Source organism: Molossus molossus, unplaced genomic scaffold (assembly GCF_014108415.1).
Source record: "Molossus molossus isolate mMolMol1 unplaced genomic scaffold, mMolMol1.p scaffold_m16_p_18, whole genome shotgun sequence".
Classification (NCBI taxonomy): domain Eukaryota; kingdom Metazoa; phylum Chordata; class Mammalia; order Chiroptera; family Molossidae; genus Molossus; species Molossus molossus.
Genome location: NW_023425353.1, coordinates 60,874,713 through 60,893,122, shown reverse-complemented (window position 1 = coordinate 60,893,122; position 18,410 = coordinate 60,874,713). Strand labels below are relative to the sequence as shown.

At 45.4% G+C, this 18,410-nt stretch overlaps 1 protein-coding gene across 1 annotated transcript; it reads right to left on the bottom strand.

Moving 5' to 3' along the window:
• Positions 1–9,657: 9,657 nt before the first annotated feature.
• On the bottom strand, positions 9,658–18,066 carry ZNF35 (zinc finger protein 35). The gene is made up of 3 exons (XM_036266881.1): positions 17,756–18,066; positions 16,250–16,394; positions 9,658–12,510 (listed from the first exon to the last, which is right to left on the bottom strand). The coding sequence occupies exons 1-3, from the start codon at positions 17,945–17,947 to the stop codon at positions 11,264–11,266; spliced, it is 1,584 nt and encodes a 527-aa protein (XP_036122774.1). The 5' UTR covers positions 17,948–18,066; the 3' UTR covers positions 9,658–11,263.
• Positions 18,067–18,410: the final 344 nt, after the last annotated feature.

Genomic DNA, 18,410 nt, shown 5'->3' with positions numbered 1-18,410 from the left:
TTACAACCCAATGTTTACCACAGTGTGTGGCAGAGAGAGTATTAATAAACACTTGTTGAATCCATTAATCAGATACAAAAGTAAAGTTTAGGTTTTATTATCCATATTTCAGATCTCAAAATGCAAGTGTCAGAGATTAAATCTAGAAAACATGCTCTCTGCACATCCAAAAGCAGGGACTATCTAGCTGGCATATATCCCTCTACTGACCTTAGTCTATTCAACTGCTGTCTCCTTCAGTAGAATATAAACTTAAGGTAAGGATTTTCTCTTAACACTGTATAACCACTTCTATAACAGTGGCTAAAATATAGTCAGCACTCAATAGACATTTGGCTAATAAATGACTAAATCACTATAATCAGAACTTTTTTTTTACATAAAAGTTCTTACTTTATTAATCTTCTCATGCAAAATCTGCAGTCACCACAGATACAGTCACTGAAGAATCTTTACTCCTGTGATCCAATCCCAGCTCACCTTTGCCAGCACTAACACTGACCTAGATTTGAATTTTATACCTTTCATCTCCCCTTGCCTGGAACAATAGTGTTATTCATCTCTTATTTGTTTGAAGTTTGTTATTTCTTTTTTTTTTATCCTCACCCGAAGACACTTTGTTTTTGTTTGTTTGTTTGCATTTATCTTCAGATAGAGCGGGGGGGGGGGGGGGGAGGGGAAGAGGAGGGAAGAAAGAGAGAAACATCGATGTGAGAGGGACACATCGACTGGTTGCCACCCACACAGCCCCAATTGAGGTACGTGCCCTTAGCGGGAAACAAACCCGGGACTCTCTGGTCCGCAGGCCAATGCTCTAACCACTGAGCTAAACTGGCCAGGGCGAGGTTATTTCTTTATTTTACTCATTAAGAGATATTATTTGTATGCTACTAGCTTATGAAATTCCCAGTGAACCTGTGCTAAATTGCCAAAAAAGGCAGAACAGTCTCTGAGTGCAATTTTGCCGCCTCCCAAAACAAAACAAAACACAAAACCACCCGGCTCCTTGGATTCTATTCTCAACAGATTCTACCTTCTAGGGTCTGAGTAATAACTTCACATCTTCCCTTCCTGACCTGTTCCCTGTCCCATCAGCCAAGGCCTTTGCTTATTACTCTAAGCTTCAGATAAATGTGTAAATCTTCTAGCAGTGGTGATGGGAAGCCAGCCAGCTCCAGCAGAACTGTGCTGGACTGAGGCCTTGGCTGGCTCTGGTCTCTGCCCCCTTCAGGGTCCACCACCACCAGGGGACAAAAAGGAATGGCTGCTTACAGATTCTTCCATCGACATCTATGCGCAAGGCAGTCAGCAGGAACTCTATCCCGTGATCAACTGTGAAAGTAAAAATGTTTTCCCAATCAAGTAAGGCTTTGTTTTCTTTTATCCATTCCTACCCTGTCCTCCAGGACTATGGCAGGTGTGTTCAACCAGGCAGTCTTTTAATGGTTACAAATCCATTCCATCCCAGCCCTACACCCGGGTGGAGGCAGGGGAGGACTAATGTTCAGAGAGGTTAGAGATTTGTCCTAGGTTGTTGGTTAAGTGAGAGGCAGGGCCAGCCTAGAATGCCCTCTTCCCTACCACAAGGACTTTGAGAAAATAATCTTGACCCAAAGCATGGCCTGATTTGTATCCCACCCACCCAAGGCCAGAGAAATCACATGGGCAGGACCAGGGTCTCAGGGTCTTGGAAGGTGCCCAAACATGATCTGATCCCTTCCTTTTCAACCCCCTCTGCTCCAAAAACACACACTGCATCTGATTCCTGCCCTTGCCCGCCACCCCCTACCATGTCTCTGCTCTCCCCCATCCCTATTGCCTGTACTTCCCTGCAGGCCCTGACCTCATCCCCACACTCCAGTCATTCCTCACCCTTGTTGCAACCTACTTCCCCTGCTGACCTCAGACTGCAGCCTCGCCTTTTTTCCTCCCAGAGCCGGACTGCAGCATTGTCCTCCCTACCCATCTCCCCTCCAGCCCCGACTGCAGCCCTCTCCACCTCCATCCCAGCACACCTTTGCCCCTCAGGATCCCCCCTCTTCCTCCTACAGCTGCCCTCTTCCCTGTGATTCCCATCCCTGCCCCACACTACCCCTAGCTCACCAAACATGAGGCAGGCTCAGCAAATCCACCAGGGCCCTGGCTGCAGACTCTGGTTGGACAGCTCTAGAAGCAAAGAAGTGCCTTTATATTGGTGGTTCTCTCACTCAGTTCCTCCTTCTGAACCCAGGAGGAAAGGGGCAGAGGCGGGGCCAAGACCCAACTCAGTCCTTACTCCAAAATGAATTTCAAATGGACCTATCGCAAAGGACTAGTCAAATTTTGCCATGGGAGAATGTATGGTCTTGAAGAGGGGAAGTCTCTGATTTGACATTAAAATGTAAATATCCACAGAAAAAAAATAAAGTAAAAGACTAACTGTAAACTGGGGAAAATATGTGCAACACATATGGCAGATAAAAGAGTAATTTCTTTACTACAGTTTGTACAAATCAATTCTTAAATGGATCAACAACCCAACAGAAAAACTACTAAAGAACTTGAACAAGCAATTTCACAGAAAGAGGAAAATACACATGGCTTTTAAGCATAAGACACAACAGCCAGTTTCACACGTAAAACGTGAGAACATTTTTTCATTTATCAGATCAGAAAACAAAACAATAGCTTTATAGAGGATTCAGGGAAATGGGCATTTTCATACACATACTGGAAACCATATTTGCAATTTCAATCAATGTATCAAATGCACTTACCCTTTGATTTATCAAGTTATCCTACAAAGTGGCACACATACCAAGGAGAGAGTACCTGGTACTCAGCATGGCGTTGTTTATAACAGCAAGACAGGAAAGAACCTACATGCCCACCAACAGGGCACTCGCCACGTGAATCACGGTACATTACACAATGGAAGATCACGCAGCAGTGAAAACAAGAATGAGGTAGATCTTATAGGCTAATATAGAACCAGCTCCAAGACAAGTGAAAAAGCAAGGTGTACAGTATGATCCTAAGCTCCTGGGTGTGTGTGTGGGGTACACAGAATATTGTAAATGCGGGGACTATCTCTGGAAGTATCATCAAGCGCTTTTTTCTCTGGGGTACTCCGGGATGCGAGACTCCCTCTTCACTGTCTGCTTTTGTACCACTGTAGCTAAGGAGAGGGGCCCCTGGGGGTACACTGAGGAAGTAGCTTGGGAGAAGGGGCTCAGGCTTTGGCCTCAGAGTTGTTCTAATCCTGACTGTGACTCTTGGCTTTATAAACGAGATAAGAGAACTTCCTCCTGAGGTGAGGATTAAGAGAGAGACATCTGACATTTAGCATAGTGCCTAGTACACAGGAACCCCTCAACTAATCAGGTGGTTACAACTTTCCTATCAGCTTGCTAGGGCCTGGGTTGCCTCCCCCCACTCTCCTCCAAACACCATAGAGATGTTGGCCACTGTGAGCAACCAAGATGGCCTGAGAGGCTCAAGGAAACCAGGCTCATCAGGTCTGGGCCAAGCCCCATTTGCATAGGTCATGTCTCACTAGGTGTGGAGGCCAGGATTTCTGGCTTGGGAATTTGCTGCTTGTCCCTAAGGCCTACTCATTCCACCTGTCCCTTCTGACTCTCTGCCACTGAGTCAGAATCCCATGGTCTTTTTTGGTCTGACAAAATCTGTCTGCAGTCTCCAGGACTCCTCTCTCTCACCAGCCTGACTTCCACACTCTGGTGCTCCCCACTACCAAGACCATCTCACCCCTCTGCACAAGGCATGATCGTTCCCTTATTGACTCCCCCTCTCCTGCTCATAAAAGATTCAGGCTCACTCTGAAAAATGCAGACAATACGGGAAAACTTAACCACTATGAACACGGTATTTACGTCCTTCAGATCTTTTCTATGCACGTATATTTCAGAAAACTGGACTCTCAGCCCTGGCCCTGTAGCTCAGTTGGTTGGAGCATTGTCTGGATACACCAAGGTTGCGGGTTCAGACCCCAGTCAGGGCACATACAAACAGCAACCGAGAATGAATAAATGGAACAGAAATAAATATGCCTCTCTCTCCCCCTCTCTAAAATCAATAAATAACAATTTTTAAAAGCCAGAAAGCCAGTGTGAGTCAGTGGTTAGAACATCGGCCTTTGGACCAAAGGGTAGGGAGTTCAATTCTGATCCACGGGCTTCATACCTGGGTTGCAGGTTAGATCCCCAAGCCAATCAGGGTCGTGTGGGAGGCAGCCAATCAATGTGTCTCTCTCACATTGATGTTTCTTTCTCTCTCTCCCCTCCCTCTTTCCCTTCCATTCTATCTAAAAAGAAATCAATGGAAAAATATCCTTGAGGGTTAAAAAAATAAATTTTGAAAAAACCTGGACTCTCTATACACACCATTTAATTTTGTATTTTTGCATTTTTCACTTAATACTGTTAACATTTTATTACTAGTCTTTAAATTATGATTTTTAGTGGTTGCATTCCATCATATCATAATTTCATAATTCTTCAATTGTTGGTCACGTGGGTTGTTTCCAATGTAAAATAATAACTGATGAATATAAAAATCAATGTCAAAATATTCCCTTTTAGGAAATCTTTCTGAAAGTGGTACTACGTATAAAAGCATATCAACATTCTTTTTAAAATGGCTGAGCTTCCGCTAAGACGATGATGGGTTAGAATGACTGAAATGGAACAGCAATGGTAGGGTAGGGCAAGCGAATCTAGAAGGGAGGAAATGAAGCAAAGCTGCGGGAGGGAGTGCCAGCTTGGAACACTTGCCCAGGGCAATATAACTGGAGGAGGGAATTGATGTACCCTGCCAACCCCCCACAGGGGACTTGGAAACCCCAAATACAATGGGGAGAGGGGAGTGTGGCTACAACAGTCTAGGCTTCGCTTCTCTCCCGCTCCTAAAGGGGTACTTACAGCATCCAATCTCCAGACATCAGAGAACCTTTTGCTACAGAAGCTAAGAGGCCCAGACAGATCTCTGCATTCCGGCACTCAGAGGTTTTGGGAAACAGCTTGCTCCCCACCAATCACTTTAGAGGGAAGCCCCTTACCAAGCACATCCCACTCACAGAGAGGTGCCAATTGTATCAGTAAGAATTTGAGGAAAGTCTCCAGAGACAGTGAATAAGATAAAGAGAAAAAGGACTCAGGGGCAGAGCATGAAGGGGGTGAGATAATCCAGGTGACAGAAGAGACTTCTAAGAAAACTCTTCCAGCCCAGCTGGTGGTTGGCTCAGTGGTTGACTCAGTGGTTGAGCATCATCGCATGCACCAAGAGGTCACCGGTTCGATTCCCGGTCAGTGCACATGCCCAGGTTGAGGGCCACATCCCCAGTAAGGGGCATGCAGGAGGCAGACAACTGATGTCCTCTCTCATCGATGTCTCTCTCTCTCTCTCTCCGTCACCCTCTCTCCAAAGTCAATAAAGAAAAAAATTTAAAAACTCTTTAATTAGAATACTCAGATTTGAGAGGTGTCTCTAAAATGAAGAGAGTATGCTACAAAAAGGAACAAAACAAGGCTCTTAGAAATTAAACTAATTACTGCCAAAATAAAAAATTCACCAGAAAGGTTGAAAAATAATCAAGGTACTCTCCCCGCAAATGGCATAAGACAAGAAAATGGAACAGAGAAAGTAGCTGAGGATCAATCCAGAATGTCCAAGATTTGATTGACAGGAATTCGAGAGAGTAAAAACAGGGGGGGAAAAAAGCATGGAAAGGAGGAACTGTCCCATAAATAACATAAGAAGACAATTTTCAGAAGTAGTACCTGAGTCACTGCACTGAGAAATTCCCCAGAGAACAGTAGGAAGAACACTAGAAGAGGAGACTGGAAGCTTTGGGCACTGGCATGGGACAACAGATCATTGTAATACACATACTCTTTAGTGATTGTCAAAGAAATAAGAATCAGACTGGATTCAGACATCCACAAACTTCTGAGATTTTTCCATCTAGAATTCCAGAGCCAGTCAAACTACCAATCAAGTGTGAGGGCAGGGAGCTTGGGATAGGCATTCAACAACTGTGCCTTCTACATACTCTTTCTTGGCCAAGTGACTTTCAGATGTGCTGCAGCAAAGCGAGGAGGTAAGTGAAGAAAGGGGAAGATATAAAATTCAGGACACAACAGAGCCGAGTGTGACAGCAGAAGTGAAGGTGGGAAACCCACCAAGGACTGACTCGCGTGGGAGGCTGCAGGACTCGGGAAGGGAAATACACAGGAAAAGGGGGACTCAACCGAGTGACTGGATGGAGAATTTGAGAAAACCATGTGGTAAAGGCAAGAAGCACAAGGGGGAAAGAGGGCAAGGAGAAACTTCAGTAAACGCAAAATGCTGTTCCAAAGAGGAAATACAATCATAGTTAGCTGCTCAGATCTGCCGTGAACCTTTACGTGGTCACAATGACATTCAGACTGTTTATTTTCAACTTTTGGAACAAATCAACAGGGTATAAAAAAGACTAACTATGGCTACAGAACAGAATTCAAGAGTTATCAGACGTGACATTGTCAGAGGCAGAGAAGTGGAAGAGGGAAGGAGAAAGAAAGGGCAGGGTGCATCCCACCCCTTACAAAATGGGAACCGAGATACTTTTCTTAGTTAATACAATAAAAACTAAGTATGTAAATATAATAAATAATTTATTTTTCCTGATTATAAAATTCTTGCTCCTTATAGGAAATATGGAAATTCTTTTTTAAAAAAACTTTTAATCACCCATAATTCTATTATTCATAGGACCTGGGTTGGAGCCTAAGCTCTGCAATTTATCACCTGTATGGCTGTGAAAATGCCACTTAACCACTTAAAATATTTTCTTATATTTCTTTCAGGTAATCTCATCCATATGCTTTTTACTAGTATATGTATCATTATAAGAAAACTCTATTATGTACACAATTTTGAATCCAGATTTTTCTCATTTTAAAGCATAAAGTAATAAACTCTGGATGCATATCATGTCATGCTCTTCTACATTTCTAAATATGCTCTTGGCCATAGGGCAATCAGAGGTTTCCCAGAGATGGGGCTCAAACCAAGCCTTTAAAGAAACCTAAGTAGCTAAGCAGGCAAGCTGGGCGGAGTGGTGGTGAGGATCAGGCTCTAGGCCAGTGGGAGCCAAGGTCACAGAAGGGCAAGCACGTGCCTCCAGGCTGCAGGAAGAGGTATGGAGGGTGTAGAGAGAGGAGTCTGAAAAGAGACTATGAAGGGCTTAGTAAATCATGTAAAGGGACCCAGTTTCCCATAAAAGATGAGAAGAGGGCTTGGTAGATCTTGTTTGCTCTGGTACCCAGAATCTAGGACCACGTTTGCGCAGAGAGTGCATGATAAATATATATATATATATTTATTCTCAACCGAGGACATATTTTTCCATTTTTTTGTTCAGATAGAGTGGGAGGGAGAGAGAGAGAAACATCGACGTGAAAGGGACACATTGAGTGGCTGCCACTCACACGACCAACCAGGGCCGGGGACAAACTGCAACCGAGGTACGTGCCCTTAGTGGGAACTGAACCCGGGTCTCTCTGGACCGCAGGCCAACGCTCTAACCACTCAGCCAAACCGGCCAGGGCTGATATTTTTATAATGAACGTATGGTACCTAGGCGGCCGGGAATACCTCCTGCAGCCCTGGTCTGGGTGCTGGATAATGACACGAGTTGACAGGGAAGCCAGAAGCACGATTCACACTCTCAACCTCATTTTTATCTTGTCACTGGTGATGAGTAGTGCATTCCCAGGCAAGACTTTAGGCCCTAGGGGATCCATGGACGGGCCTCAGGGAGCCTATACGTCCCTAACATGAGCACAAAACAATGTGCCATCTGCATGTTGGCAGAAGATCCACAACCTCCATCAGATTCCCAAAGGGGCTGTGACCCCAGAAAGGTTAGGCACACTGGATGGAGGGACAAGTGGAGAAGGGAGAGGACAACTGCCTAGGCAAGAAAGAGACAGGCTCCAGAGCACAGAGGAAGGATCAGCTTTGCCCAAACACAACTCTTCCTGGGCCCGGAGGAGCTCATGGCCATTTGTGTTTGAGCATGCATGTGTTGATGAAGTGTCTCCCCGCTGCTGCCAAAGCACACATCCGATTTCATGGTCACTTTCACCTCACTGTGCTCCACTTAATATACATTTGTTGGTCTCATTTAAGAGTGAGGACAGGTTTCCTTGCTCCACCCTTAATGCCCATCTCTAGGCCTGGCTCTTTGACAGCTACAAGTCTGACAAGCTCTTGGCAACTAAAGAAAATGAGGCTTCAAAGCTCCCATCCACTTCTAGCAAGACCAGCCAAAGAAGAAAGCTGACTCCTAACTGAAGCCAACGCTAACGATCATCACTCCTCCCCTATCAGAAACTATACAGGAAATGGTGGGTGGCAACTTATTTTAGGGCTAGAATTAAACTGGGAGGGAGAAGTATTAGTTGGGAAAGGATTTCATCTGTCTAGTAATCTACTAGGCTCGTGTGATTTGTGCAAGATGAGTCCTGAACCTGGGTGCAGGTTTGTAAAATCTCAGATCTGGAAATAAAATACAAGCAGAAATGTATAAAGTCATCTTGATGAATGAGGAACATAAATGCATGTTACATAAAATTTGGTCTGCTCATATAAATATTTGATACATCCACTTAGAATACAATGTAAGTTAGGTCATAGAATCTTAATAGCCAAGGTTTAATACAACAGAAGGACACCCCAGGACAGCCAATGCAGTTAACGTCCTGTTTTGCTGAAACCACTTAGAATACTCTGTACCTCCAGATCCTTGTCCCCTCCCCCTTGGGTCACACACATCTTGGCCTGCAGGCTTCATTGGATTGCAGTGGCTCGTTACACCTCAGTTGCACAATGGATCCCCTCCCGAGTTTTCAAAACACCGGGGCCTAGGAATAGGAAATTTTTTAGAGAGCCCTAAGTGATTCTCACATACAGCCAAGGCTGAAAACTAGTGCTTTACTGCAAGGTTGGGTCACTGATTCCCAAATCTAGCTTTATGTCACAATCACCTGGGTGGCTTTTCCAAACTAATGATGAACGAAAATCTTTTGCCAGGAAATTACAATGATCTGACTGGGTATTCAATTATGAGGATGAATATACAATGCGAAGCTAAAACAGTTTACCTGTCCTAATGCTCCTAAATCCCAGGTGGTATCTTCCAGGAAAGTCCGCTGTTGGCCTCTTGGTAGGTCAAGGTCAGAGATTTATCCCAAATCTTCACACCTGCTCTTCTTCTTTGAGCGTCCTATCATGCTGGGGTAAGGGGGACCCTAACTTTCTCCTAATCTCAGCAGAGACATGTGGTGTTATCTCTAGGTCTCTCCACCCCCCGACAGGGGGACAAACAGCCACTGTCAGGGTCAGGGAGGGCTTGAGCATTTTTTATTCTTACTTTTGAATCCTACTGATTTCCTGTGATTGTGTCCAGGATTTAGAGTGGCACTGGGAAAAGAAGTTGCTCTGATGCAAGACTGCAGTTGGAGGAGGAAAAAAGACAAAATGAATAAGCTTTCTTGCATATGCCTCCTGTATGTGAAAGCACTCTGTGAACCATACACCACCATGATTAACATTTAGTCTCGCAGAGACAAGACAACCGTGCATGCACCAAACTGCTTATTGCCAGGTGTGGCATTTACGATGAATGCTCTTGCACGTTGAGAGGGTGGTGGTGGACAGACCCAGAAATCAGGAGACTTAAATTCCGGTCTTAGATTTGCTGCTTGCTGGTCACACTGCCTAAGGCACACCCCAAAATCTGTCACTTCCCATACCTAAAAATGAGACTGCACACTCCTTTCTCAGGCTCTCCACAGATCTGGGTGGGGATGACAGGTGGCTGGACAAGCAGCATGGCAGAACAAAGAGAATCTGGACTTCGGTCTTGAATTTGAGTATCGGCTGTCACTTGCTACGTGGCCTTGCTTTAAAAGACCACTCGAAGGTAAATGAGCAAACACCTCTTCCAGTGTTGTAAGGATTAAGGTAATGGTCTATGTAAAAGCATGAGATAAGTGCTGGGTATCAGGATGCCATACATAAAAGTACACAAAGAATAAAGTTCTATATAAATACAAGGCAATATTACATAACTCTACCTATTGCATAGTTTTATAAATAATTTCCCAGGAGTAAAGGCTCAGTGGTAACAAAGGTATCTTACCTTAGCCAGTTTCTTCATCCTTCTAAAAGTTTTCATATTCTAATACCTTTGAACTTCTCCAAAACAATTAAGACCTCAGCAATCCCACTCTGCTCCTCCCTCTCCTTTCCTTTCCCTCTTTGGTCCTCTCAGAATTAGAAGGGCTCCGTTTCTTTCTTCTAAAGACCATCCAGTGAGAATGACACTAAATGGCGCCGCTGCCGGGGCCGAGTGGAGGGAGTGCGCGTGCTCCAGGCCAGCTTATTCTGACTCCCCTATCTGGGAAGGGGCCGTCAAGAGCAGCTCACTGAAGTGGGATGCAGTGGCAACTGCGGGCCATTTGGAGAGTTGCTAATCTTAGCAAATGAACACAGCCCAGCAGCATTTGGGGCCCGTGTGCTGTCTCCATCAAAACTCAAGTGCTTGGCCATGCAGACTGGGGAACAGTCAGGAGAGACTCACCAGGGTTTACCATACCAAGGTTCATGAGGTATAGCCAATGAGGGAAACGGCCATTTTCCTACTTCTGTCCATTTTAGGAGTGGTAGACAGTTAATAGTTTACAAAAAAAGAAATGTTTAAATTACCTAGGGAATGGACATCTTATAAATATTCATAGGTGAGTCATTGGTGAATCGCTACCAAGTGGTTTCCTTAACTAGTCACTGCTGAACTCAAAATACTAGTATACAAGGTTCAAAGCGCCAGAATTCCACCAGGCAGACTTATACCAGTAACCTGCCTGCTGCTCAGGAAACTGTCAGTTTTCAAAAACAAAATTTAGTTTAAAAATACCTTTCCCCAAATGGGATCTTGATTCCTTAGCTTTGTCTGACCCATTTCTAAGAAAGCCACAATCTATTTCAGACACTGCCACTTAGGGGGCAGTTAAAAGCAAAGTCCTTGCCTGCAGGGGCTTAGTTTCATTTTCTTTAAATTAACCTCTGAAATGCTTGTTTTGTGCTGCATTCCTAAAAACTGTCATTTTTAAGGACATAGCAGACCTCATTTTTACCAAGGAGGAAGAACACAGCAGAGGTGTCTAATTTAGGGGGGCAGCAGTTATGATCAATGCCTGGAGGCCTTCCTCTTTACTTGCTACTCAACGAGGTGGGTTCGGTGGTGTCGCATGAGGTGTGAGTTGGAAATGAAAGCTGAACCACACTTCTCACATTCATAGGGCTTCTCCCCAGTGTGGGTTCTCTGGTGCACAGTGAGGCTTGACCTCTGCCTGAAGGCCTTGCCACACTCATTGCATGTGTAAGGTTTCTCCCCATTATGGATTCTCTGATGAATGAGCAGGTACGAGCTGCAGGTGAAGGCCTTCCCACACTCGTTACACACGTATGGAAGATCTCCACTGTGAATCCTCTGGTGCACAATAAGGCAAGAGAGCTGACTGAAGGCTTTTCCACACTCGCTGCAGTCATAAGGTTTCTCTGCAGTGTGGATTCTCTGGTGCACAATCAGGTGTGAAAAACAGCTGAAGGCTTTCCCGCACTCTTTACACTCATATGGCTTCTCACCAGTATGGCTTCGCTGATGCACCGTGAGATTGGCGCTCTGCGTGAAGGCTTTGCCGCAGTCATTACAGGCAAAGGGCTTCTCCCCAGTGTGGATCCTCTGGTGCACAATGAGGTTGGAGCTCCGAGTAAATGTCTTCCCACACTCATTACATTCATAGCATTTTTCTGTAATGTGCACTTTCTGGTGTCGAGCAAGCTGCGAGCTGTAACTGAAGGCTTTCTCACATTCACTGCACTTAAAGGTTTTTTCTAAGGAGTGGATTCTTTGATGGACAGTCAGGTTTGAACTCTGAGTGAAGGCTTTCCCACATTTTGAACATACATAGGGTTTCTGCCCAGTGTGGATCCGCTGATGCACTACGAGGTTGGCACTCTGAATGAAGGCCTTCCCACACTCATGACACTCGAAGGGCTTCTCCCCAGTGTGGATCCGCTGATGCACTACGAGGTTTGCACTCTGACTGAAGCCTTTCCCACACACACCGCAAGTGAAAGGTTTCTGCCCAGGCTGGCTTTTCTGGTTTTTAACAGGGCCAGAATTACGGTTGTATCTTTCTCCCAATTTCGGGCATTTCTGGTCTTCCTCTTCTTTGACGCTTTCAGGTATGTGACAGTCCTTCACTGTCATCTGCCTGAAATCGTTCTTTTCGCTCTTTATTCTCTGCCTCTTTAACATGTTCCCTTTTTCATCGGCTTCTTCGAACTCAGGTCCTTGCGAGTCAACTGTCTGGATTTTTCCTGACATCATGTAGGCTTTTTCTGCTTCGTCACATATTTCAGTTTTTGGAACCAATAATTGTGGGTTCTTGGTCTCAGCACCTGAAACAACAAACAACAAATACAAATGTCAGCTTTTTCTGACCTAGAAAAAGAATAAGGTCACCTGGCTGGTGTGGCTCAGTGGTTGAGTGTCAGCCAATGCACCAAGAGGTCACAAGTTTGATTCCTAGATAGGGCACATGCCCAGGTTGTAGACCAAATCCCCAGTGCAGGGTATGCAGGAGGCGGCCAATCAATGTTCTCTCTCACTGATATTTCTATCTCTCTCCCTTCTTCTCTCTCTAAAATCAATAAAGAAAAAGAATTAACATTGCTAGACTGACAAACCTCAAAGGGAAAGGGGTTGGGGGGGGTGGGAAGAAATAAACCAAAGAACTTCTATGCATAACCAATGGACACAGACAATAGTGTGGGAAAAGGCGGGAGTGGGGCGGGAGTGGGGGGGGGGTTAATGGGGGAAAAATGTGGAACATCTGTAATACATTCTACATTCAACAATAAAGATTTAACAAAAAAAAAAGAAAGAAAAAGAATTTAAAAAGAACAGGATCATAAAGCCATAAAAGTGAGGAATATGTGCCTTCAGTGTCTGTAGAAGGCCTTCGTCAAAAAAAAAGGAGCCAGGCCCAGCTGGTGTGGTTCAGTGGTTGAGCATCGACCTATGCACCAAGAGGTTGTCAGTTTGATTCCCAGTCAGGGCACATGCCCAGGTTGTGGGCCAAATCCCCAGTGGGGGGGCATGCGGGAGGTGGCCAATCGATGCTCTCTCTCATCGATGTTTCTATCTCTCTCGCCCTCTCTCTAAAATCAATAAAGAAAAAGAAATTTTAAAAAATAATAAAAAAATTAAAAAAAAAAAAAAAAAAAAAGAGCCAGGCCCCTGTGGCTCAGTGGTTGAGAGTCGACCCATACATGAGGAGGTCGCCAGTTCGATTCCCACTGCCCTGGACCCTGCAATGTGCACCCAAGCAGCCAGGGCCACACTCCACCAGAGCTAGCAGAGTGAACCCGTATCAAGTGTTTGGGAGTAAAATCAAGCTCAGGAAAATTACTCTAAAATAAGGCCAGTGGGATGAGGGTCAGCAGCAGTGGGAGGCAGGCCTTCCCAGTGGTGGTATAAGCTCAGAAGTGAGCAGTAAAGCTGTGAACAGCATCATGCAGCAACTGCCGGGGGAATCCAGCATCCACAAAGCATCCTACCAGCTCAGGCCACGGCAACTCTCCAACCAGAAATGAGTGGGTAGGACAGGGATGTTGAGATGGGACAAAGCAATATGGGGGGCAGGGAAACAGCCCAGTTTGGTTGCCTGGTTAAGATGAGGGTAATAGGAGATTACATCAAAATCATTCAGATAGCCCAGCCAGTGGGGCTCAGTGGTTGCGCATCGACCCATGCACCAAGAGGTCACCGGTTCGATTCCTGGTCAGGGCACATGCCCAGGTTGTGAGCCAAATCCCCAGTGGGGGACATGCAGGAGACAGCCAATCAATGTTTTCTCTCATTGGTGTTTCTATCTCTCTCTCCCTCTCCCTTCCTCTCTCTCTAAAATCAATAAAAAAAAAAATTTTTTTTTAAATCATTCAGATAATAAGGGCAGTGTCACAGAAAGGGAAGTCTGAGTATGAGATAGAGTAGAGCCTCGTATGTGACAATGAAAAATCTGAAATGCTGCCCTAGCCAGTTTTGCACAGGATTAGAGTGTCGGCCCATGGGCCAGAGTCTTGGGTTCAATCCCCAGTCAAGGGCATGTGCCTTGGTTGTGGACTTGATCCCTGGCCCCAGTCAGGGTTGTGCAGGTGGCAACCAGTCTATGTCTCTCTCTCACATCAATGTTTCTCTCTCTCCCTCCCTCCCACTCTATCTGGAAAAAAATCAATGGAAAAATATCCTTGGGTGAAGATTAAAAAAAAATCTGAATGTTATTAAGTTATGTTTAAAGGCTTAAAAACTTGGTTTTAAATGTAGATTTTAATAAATTCAACATTAATGAATATATAGAAAACTATAAATTCTCTCAGACTTTAAAAACCCAGGTAACACCCTGGCCAGTTTTCTCAGTGGTTAGAGCATTGGCCCATGGACTGAAGGGTCATGGGTTTGATTCCCGGTCAAGGGTATGTACCTGGGTTGCAGGTTTGATCCCCATCTGGGTCGTACGGGAGGCAACCAATTGATGTGTCTCTCACATTGATGTTTTTTTCTCTCTCTCTTCCTCCCTCCCTCCCTCTCTTCCATTCTAACTAAAAATCAATGGAAAAATATCTGTGGGTGAGGATTAACAAAAAAAACCAGTAACATGTCTAAATTTGCAAAGTACTTTCATGTCCGTGATTTTATCATCCAAATGAAACTTCTCTTTCACTTGAGTAGGAGCTAAAAAAGGGCAAGTCTGTGTCTTACTCACTGCGGTATTCCCAGCACTGATCGCCCTGCCTAGCACACAGAAAGCCAGTCCCCAACACACCCTGCATTTACTGAATGAATGCGCCCCCCTTTACAGAACAGGAAATGGAGGTCCAGGAGCGAACAGACTTGCTCACTGCCATAAAACTATCAGAGACAGGGCAACAACTACACGAGGTCTCTGTTCTCAGAGCTTGGTGTCCCCACTATGCCCTGCTGCTGTGAACGTGGCTGGCAGCACAGAACAGTGAGTCTGGCTGGGAACAGTCTTGAGAGGCAGAGAAGGAAAATGGAGGCCATTCCTGGCGGATGCGTGCAGTTGTGGGAGTTAAGACTGAATAACTGATAAAGCAAGGAAACAGAGAAAAAGTGACACACCAGGGAATGCACCAGAGGGAAAGGAACAGAAAAAGCAGAAAGCAGGGGACAGAAGCTGCGGAGAATCTGGGGAGTAAGGAAAAAAGAGACAAGAAGATGAAAGGTGGAGATCCTAGCCTTCCTCACAACACTGGTTTAAGAAAGTGACTTGGTCGGCAGATGCCTGAGGAACTGGCCAGGGAGGAGAGCGAGTTCACAAACTGCAGACTCCACCCTGAACCAGGCAGACTCATAAAATGGGTGCCAAAGGGGGCCTTGGCAGTGATCCAGGGACTGCTTCCACAATAGAGGACTCGTGGCTACAACCTGCTTCACCCTGTTATGCGTCACTTGACTGGCAAGCTTCAGCCACTGACAGTTCGACATACAGAACATACTTCCCTGTCCTGAGTCCCAGCATCGAGAACCAAGGGATAAGCCTGCACCCTCCATGAGAGCCTAGTTTTGAACATCATTACAGCTGATGCAACTGCTCAGACTCATCCAGAATTTGCACAAAGATCTAGGAAAACAGAACATCTCCAAAACCACCACCAAAGTTGAGCCTAGCTTTCTTGTAGGCTCATCAACCTATGCTAAACACAAAGTATGTGAAGAGGACATGTACCCTTGTGGGAACAGATATAAAACCTGCTGAAAAATAAATGTGATTAAAGGTGAATTTGGCCCAGCCGGTGTGGCTCAGTGATTGAGAGCATCAACCCATACACCAAGAGGTCGTCAGTTTGATTCCTGGTCAGGGCACATGCCCAGGTTGTGGGCCCAATCCCCAGTGTGGGGCATGAGGAGGCAGCCAATCGATGTTCTCTCTCATCGCTGTTTCTATCTCTCTCTCCCTCTAAAATCAATAAAGAAAAGAAAAAAATTTTTTTAAAAATATGAATTTGAAGTTCACCTGTGTTAGTCTGGTGTCTTGAGACTGTATGTAAAATAAGCCATTCCCTTGGACAAATGCATAGGCATCTTTCAGCACTGTGAATCAGGGGCTAAACTTACCTAGAGAGGTCACGTTCCCATGAGTCTCCAGTATCTCGCTCTTGGCCAGACACCCCGGTAATGAGTAGCTGCCAAGGGCTGAAGCAGCAGGCACCTCCTGCGTTGCTTTCAGGACTACCGCCATGTCCCAGAACATGTTCTGACCCTACAGACAGGCAGGCACAGGTGAGTTTACTAGAGGATGGTTGGGGTGGGGGCTGTGGGGTGGTCAGGTATGATGACAGCTTTCCGGGCAACCATAAAACAAACAATCTTCCCCCTATCAATCCCAAACTTTTGTTTTTTTAAAACTGATTTTAGAGAAGGAGGAAGAGAGAGAGGAAGAGAGGAGGAAAGAGGAGAGAGAGAGAGAGATACATTGACTGGTTGCCTCCCATACACACCCCAACTGGGGATAGAACCCACAACCTAGGTATGTGCCCTGTCTGGAAAATGAACCTGTAACCAACCGACCGAGTCACACCAGCCAGGGCCAAACTTTTTTTTTTTTTAATCCTCAACTGAGGATATGTTTTTATTGATTTTTGAAAGAAACAAACATCGATGTAAGAGAAACACTGATGGGTTGTCTCCCATATGCACCCCAACTGGGGAACAATCCTGCGACCTTTCTGGTATATAGGAAGAGACTCTAACCAACCGAGCCACCCAGCCAAGGCCCCAAACATTTTAAAAAAAATAAGAACAGGAAGCCAAGGAAGCCAGAGTCTCTCCCAATCCCCAAGCCCAGTTCGGCAGAGAAGCAAGCCGCCACTTTCTTCCCTGCTGCTCTGCTGTCACCTCACTGCCCAGTCTAGCATCCAAACCTACCCTGCCATGACAAGGCAAAGGGCCCACGGGGAGACTGCCCAGAGGAGAATTTTCTGAGGTTGAAAGATCAAAGGAGAGCATATTACTACAGAGGCTTTGGCAAACCTCATCTGGCTAACAATGATAAGAGGTGTGTTTGAAAACACAAAGACCACAGTTTAGTGAATGGCCTCATTACTCAAAGTGTGGTCTGCAGTTCAAAAGAATCACCACCACCTGGGAGCTTGTGAGGACTGCTACATCTCAGGCCATGCCCCCAACCTTCTAAATCAGAACTGCATTTTAATAAGACCCCACCGCAGTGATTCCTCTGCACGTTCAAGTTTAAGAAACACAGGTTATAATGATCAAATCCTGAGTGGAATCACCTAAACCGTTTTAAAAACTACAAAAGTCTGGGTCCCACCCCCAGAGACACTGATTTAACTGGAATGAGGTATGGCGTGGGAATCACAATTTTATCAAAAGCTTGCCAGGTAATTCTGTGTAGCAAAGTTTGAGAACCACTGAGTTATACAGTACTAAATGTCAAATCAATCAGAAGAGAATGTTCCTATTATATTCCAAAGGACTAAAGGCCAGAGCCCGAGCTAAGAAACAAGACTCTAGGTGTGGAAGCAGAGGGACAGTGCCCCCCTGAAACCACCTGAGACCTTTAGGCCTCTCCTCCCTCATTCCTCCCAGACCACAATTTACCTTTTCCTCCTGTTCTGTTACACCAAGGCCTCTCTGAGGATCCTCTCCAGGGGCCCAGACTTTGACGTCTTCAGAATGCATTTGCTGGCTGGATGCCTGACCTAGGAAGTTCTCCTCCTCTTCCTCCTCCTTTTTCACTGTCGCTGGGGCCCAAGGGGCCAGGGCCATGGCCTCTCTCAAATCTGCAGTCATCTCTGCTCAGCAGGAGAACTCCTACAGCTGGGGGCTGCCCAGCAGAGGTCAAGCCCCATCTAACCTTTAAGTTTCAAAAGTTTCTTCTTGAGTTTCTTACCAGGGCCAGGATGAGGACTGGCTACTGAAAAATCAGGAAACACTGTTAGCATCAAGCAGAGGTCTGCCTGGCTGCCACTAAGCTCAACAGTTAATTTCACCAGTGCTGAGAAAGTGGCCATTGCAGTAGTTAGTCAGAGAAAGACAACTATCACATGATCTCACTTATTTGTAGAATATAATGAACAAAATAAGGTGATGAACAAAACAGACCCAGAGACATAGAAGCAGGGTTCAGACTGGCAAACTTCAGAGGATGGTGTGTGGGGGGGAGCAGAAGAGATAAACCAAAGAACTTATGCATATAAGCATAACCAATAAACATAGACAACAATGCTAGGGGCGGGCACAGGAGGAGGGTGTC